We start from the raw sequence: 5,619 nt of genomic DNA, 5'->3' as shown, positions 1-5,619 counted from the left end.
CATTGCACCGTCACATGCGCACACACACACGTTCCCTATTGGTGGATTAAATACGTAGCAAATTGTATGTAAACACAGCTGATGCTTGGCGATATGTTTTACTCCTTTCGTTCCAAAATAGATGACTCTATAAAATTAAGTCATCTATTTTAAAACGGAGGTAGTACTTCACAGGAAGCGGGACCGTGGGAGTGCCACGAACTGCCATTTTGAACTGGGGGCGTCAACTCTGTGCGACAACTGTAGCTTGTCCTCTTGTCTTAATGCCTCTCTTTGACTTTTGCTTTGTTTACCGGCTTGGACGGGAAAACACATTCAATTGGTCGGCAGCGGAATATTTACTGTAGATTATCAGCACTGGACTTAATTACACCCTCCCGGAGGGGAAATGCAGAGATGAGAGTGGAGCAGAAGAGGACGAACGACAAGCAGAGTACTCCTAGCTTAGAAAGATGCTAAATTTCTGCGATGCTGCTGTCACGGCCAGTTCCTTTTTTGAAGGAAGAGAAAAGGAGGAGGTGAACAGGTGAAACTTTTGGTGCTACCGCAGTGAAATGAAACCTTTTGCTAATGGGAAACACGAGAGGCATTTTTCTCCCTACCCAAGCAAGCAGTGAACACTTTCCCTAAGCTAGGCATGCAGCCAAGCAGGGCCTCCAGAGATTCCCCTCAACAACTGCCCTGCTTCTGGTTTTGTAATTTGTACGCCCCCAAGCCCCTTGCCACCCACCCGATCTCCTCAACCGACGGTCCGGATCGAGCCGGCGACACCGACGGTGAAACGCATGTGTCCGTCGAGTACACACCCCACAGAGAGATAATAACGCCGAGGAGACGTAGGAGTACAGACAAGACAGAGGCTACTGTACGCAGCAGCCGGATCGCAGGCGTTGATCACGACTTTATTTACTCCCAGATCCCTTCGCCTCTGACTTGCGACCTTTTGTTACACCACCGCACCAAGCTCCGTGTCAGATTAACCGACGCTTCAGCTGCCAGCGGGCCCCGTCGCGCAGAAACGGACAACCTTCCGTGCCCAGCGCCCCCCCGGGCCCACCGAAACCGCCCACGGTCCACCCCGACCCCGACCCGAGCTACCTACACTCTCGCCCCCGCTCGTCGTGCTCTCAGTCTCACTCGCTCACACTCGGTGCTCGCGGCCTCCCGCTATATGCTGCGTCGCACCGGCAGCGGCAGCGCCGGCATTGCTGCTAGTGAAGGTGGCTGCCATAGGAGGGTGTAGCTTGGCAGGGGACGGGGTGTAGCGCGGGCGTGAGCGGAGATGGCCGGGCGTGAACGGAGCGCGCGCGCAGTGGCGTCGCCGCCGCCGCCGCCGCCGCTGACCAACGAGCTGTCGCGCAGGACGCCGGTGCTGGGGCTGCGCCTGTGGGTGCTCGTCGGCCTCGCCGTCGGCGCCGCCTTCCTGCTCCTCCTCGCGCTCGTCTCCGTCCACCTCGCGGTGGCCGCGCGGCGGCGCCGTCCCAAGGGGAAGGCGGCGCCGGCGCCGCTGTCGCCCGCGACCATCCCGCCGGTGTCCAAGGAGATCCAGGAGGTGGCCGTCCACGTGGGCTCCCTCCGCCACTACCTCGAGATGGGCGCCGCGTACCTCAAGGACGGCGGCGGCAAGGACGGCGGCGACTCGCTGTGCGGCAGCGTGGCGCACGGGTCGCAGCGCGTGCACATCGAGGCCGGCAAGGACCGGCGCATGGTGGCGGCGTGCGCGGACGCGGAGGCCGGGTCCGTGCAGTCCGACCCGGCGTCGGCGTCGTCCGTGGGGGCGGGCCCCGGGCCCGAGGTGTCGCACCTCGGGTGGGGCCACTGGTACACGCTCCGCGAGCTGGACGAGGCCACCGCCGGCTTCGCCCACGACCGCGTCGTCGGCGAGGGCGGCTACGGCATCGTCTACCTCGGCGTCTTCGCCGACGGCCGCCAGGTCGCCGTCAAGAACCTTCTCAACAACAGGTGCGTGCGTGCCAACAGAGCAGACCAGAGCGCATGTGCGTGGCTAGCTCCGTGACATGTTTGCCTTTGTGTTTCTTGGCGCATGTCGCTGGCCGGCGCAGGGGACAGGCGGAGAGGGAGTTCACGGTGGAGGTGGAGGCGATCGGCCGCGTCCGCCACAAGAACCTCGTCCGGCTGCTGGGCTACTGCGTCGAGGGAGCGCACCGGTACGCATCGGTTGATGATGGATCGACACCGTCTTTGTGCCTAGCTACGTGCTCCTCTCAATCTCACCTACCACGCAGCACTTGACACTTGACACTCGCCACTTGCTTGTGGCCTCAGGATCCTGGTGTACGAGTACGTCGACAATGGCAACCTGGAGCAGTGGCTCCACGGCGACGTCGGGCCCGTCAGCCCGCTCTCCTGGGACGCCCGGATGGACATCGTGCTCGGCACGGCCAAAGGGTGGGTGAACTCATCTATCATCGCCGTCTTTGATCGGCCGGGTCCGGCGGCGTTGATCGGTCGGTTAATGGCGATCTTGATCTGGTTTGGTTTCAGGATCACGTACCTGCACGAGGGGCTGGAGCCCAAGGTGGTGCACAGGGACATCAAGTCGAGCAACATACTGCTGGACAAGCGGTGGAGCTCCAAGGTCTCCGACTTCGGCCTCGCCAAGCTCCTCGGCTCCGACAGCAACTACGTCACTACCAGGGTCATGGGAACATTTGGGTAGTACCTCCATATTTCCTTCATTTTTGGCACCTTAAATGCATCCATCGGTGTAATACATTGCCAAAAATGTGAGTTGTGTCTGAATTTGAATTGTGCTCCTCTGCTCTTTTTGGCAGCTACGTGGCGCCGGAGTACGCGAGCACCGGCATGCTGAACGAGAGGAGCGACGTGTACAGCTTCGGGGTGCTCATCATGGAGATCATCTCCGGCCGATGCCCGGTCGACTACGCCAGGCCTCCCACGGAGGTAGGCAGGCTAGCTCGGAATGTGTCTGTTTTCGTCTGTCATGCAGAATGCAGAATCAGCTCAACCATGGCTTGTGTCCTGTGGGTGCATCTCTCTTCACTCTTCAGGTGAATCTGGTGGAGTGGCTGAAGAAGATGGTGAGCAACAGGGACTACGAGGCCGTCCTGGACCCCAAGCTGCCGGAGAAGCCGTCGTCCAAGGCCCTGAAGAAGGCGCTCCTGGTGGCGCTGAGGTGCGTGGATCCCGACTCGCAGAAGCGGCCCAAGATGGGGCACGCCATCCACATGCTCGAGGTCGACGACTTCCCCTACCGAGAGGTGAGCCTCCCCGCTTCTTCTACCTCTTTATCATCAAGTCAATCTCATCGCTCGTTTGCTCGTACCAACGTAAATTTTCTGGAAAACCAAGTCAATTCCACGTCTTATGCCCGAATCCACGCGATTGCCGGGCTGCCGTCGTAAAAAATGTGTGCCAGTTTATACCGATCGGTGTGTAAATGCCTGATGATTTTTAAAGTGGACACCTCTGCATCTGAGGAGTCCGGAGAAACGGACAGGGCAGGTGCATCGGGGGTTAGAATAGCAGGGTGCTGGCTCTGATTACTAGTTGAGTGTCTGACCTTGGACCAAGCCTTCATTGCAGATTCCTCGAGATTAGTTAAGTTATCACCATGTTACTACCTGGCTGTGCTCTCTGAACTGCCGTTGGGGATGTTGATTACTCTGTCTGTCATCTCGAAAAAGAACTCTAGATGACCTCGAGATCACCATGTCGCCATGGTTATTTTTATCAGATTGAAATTATACTGCCCCCCTGAACTAGTCTTTGTTGGCTTGATCCGATGCTGTTTTGGCAGCTTCAGCATAAGCACACTGAACACATAGTATGACATATGTAATGTAGTACTTCCTCTATCCTATAATATAAAAACGTTTAATGCTCTTTATATTATGAGACGGAGGAAGTATATATGTTTCTGCTATCGTACCGTCATTCTGCATCTCATCCAAAGTTTCAGAAACCAGGACTTAGTAACTCTGAAATTATATTTATCCCCCCTCAAAATCACAATTCTTTGACCGTCTCTGCTCGCAGGACCGTCGGACTCTGCGGCCGTGCCAAGGCAGTCCCCTGGAGAAATCGAGGAAGCCGGTGACAGAATCAGGCCACAGCAGCTGCTACGATGGCAACAGCAGCACCGCTGCCACCACGCCGTCCAGGTTCCAGTAGGGCTAGTTGGCTATGGCTCGCACGTCCTAGGGTTTTTGATCGTTGTCAATCACAATGCCTGTGGCGTTCAGCTCTAGGCAGCTTGGAAACGCAGTGTTGTAACTTGTTTTTTGTCAGTGTCGTTCTTACTCCCGTTTCTGCTGCCTCGTACTAGTTTTGTGGAAGCCCTGGTTGATCTGTCGAGGGTGTAGGTCAGCTATATCCTCGGTGAAAAGTTTCCCCTGGTTTGTCTGCTCTTTGTAGGTGTTGCATGCACACCCCCTGCTTCTGTGATTGACATAGCTTGCCGGACTGTTGTATAGTGATTTTTACTCTTGTGTCAGAACGTTTCTCGCTCGTCTCTTGTGTACAAAACTGTGAGTTCTACTGCCTCCGTTTTTAAATATGAGTCTTTTTACAGATTTTAATATGGATTACATGCGGATGTGTATAGACTATTTTAGAGTGTAGATTCACTCATTTTGCTTCGTATGCAGTCCGCACTGGAATCTTTAAAGAAATTTATATTTAGGACGAAGGGAGTAGTTTTCTTCTTCATGCTTGGAAGCATGATCCGATATCACAACATCAATTGTTAGTCCTGTGCATGACCGATTGACCATCTTCCTAAATAAAGCATCCTATACTTACCTAAAAATGGGAAATACTTGCAACTATAGTAAATTATTCTTGTGTCAGACTGTTTCACGCTCATATCTTGGTCTGCAATAGCTTTAAAGATGCTCCCAAATTGATACGACCTGTCAAAATTTGACGTGCCTAGTGGCTAATATCACTACTTGTACTCCATCCGTCCCAAAAAAAGTGTCTAAAAAAATCATGAATTTGAAAAAAGTTCGCGCATTTGAATAAATGTTCCCGAATATGTGGATTTGGAAAAAGCTGAATTTGCAAAAAGTTCACAAATTCAATTTTTTTTGCGGATTTGAATAAATGTTCACGAATTTATGGATTGAAAAAACTTCACGAGTTTGAAAAAAGTTCAGGGATTTGAATGTTCACGAATTTGTGGATCTGGAAAAATACCATGAATCTACCTATTTATTCGGGAGAAAAATATCACGAATTTATGAATCATGAATGCTCAAGTATGGCTATCAGCCTATCACCTCAAATTTCACAATTGCGAGAACACCCCAGTGGCTAGAGCCAAACTCCTCCACCCAGGGCTCAATCCCAACAACTCCACCCTTTTTTTTGCCTTTTCTCCTTTAATTATGGTTGGCGTAAGATAGAATAGTCACGCCTAAGTGTCGCTTAAAAGATGGGTTGTACGATCTTGCAATTTTGGCCTGGCTACTTTTTTTTAACCTTTTTTGGCAGATTCAAAAATTTATAAAATATTCATATCTTCCAAACCGTAACCCCAAAGTAAGCATATTATATATGGAAACTACTCAGAACAATGTGTAGATTCTAAATATGATATAGTTTTGTATGTTAAACATTTCTAAAATTATGTTT

At 52.4% G+C, this 5,619-nt stretch overlaps 1 protein-coding gene across 1 annotated transcript; it reads left to right on the top strand.

The window, feature by feature from the left end:
* The first annotated feature begins 1,131 nt into the window (after nt 1-1,131).
* Nucleotides 1,132-4,523, top strand: LOC119280842 (probable serine/threonine-protein kinase At1g01540). The gene is made up of 7 exons (XM_037561551.1): nt 1,132-1,962; nt 2,064-2,168; nt 2,287-2,409; nt 2,506-2,676; nt 2,796-2,925; nt 3,033-3,242; nt 4,021-4,523. Exons 1-7 carry the CDS (start codon nt 1,283-1,285, stop codon nt 4,153-4,155), a joined length of 1,554 nt encoding a protein of 517 aa, XP_037417448.1. The 5' UTR covers nt 1,132-1,282; the 3' UTR covers nt 4,156-4,523.
* The last annotated feature ends 1,096 nt before the right edge of the window (nt 4,524-5,619 follow it).

The sequence above is a fragment of the Triticum dicoccoides genome, chromosome 1A (assembly GCF_002162155.2).
Source record: "Triticum dicoccoides isolate Atlit2015 ecotype Zavitan chromosome 1A, WEW_v2.0, whole genome shotgun sequence".
In the NCBI taxonomy this organism is placed as follows: domain Eukaryota; kingdom Viridiplantae; phylum Streptophyta; class Magnoliopsida; order Poales; family Poaceae; genus Triticum; species Triticum dicoccoides.
Note: the sequence above shows the minus strand (reverse complement) of the source record. Positions and strands in the feature narration are given on the sequence as shown.

Coding starts and splice junctions, on each gene's coding strand:
- LOC119280842 (XM_037561551.1), top strand. CDS start 1,283: ATGGCCGGGCGTGAACGGAGCGCGCGCGCAGTGGCGTCGCCGCCGCCG. Junction 2,677..2,795: donor AGGGTCATGGGAACATTTGG/GTAGTACCTCCA, acceptor TCTTTTTGGCAG/CTACGTGGCGCCGGAGTACG. Junction 2,926..3,032: donor ACGCCAGGCCTCCCACGGAG/GTAGGCAGGCTA, acceptor TTCACTCTTCAG/GTGAATCTGGTGGAGTGGCT.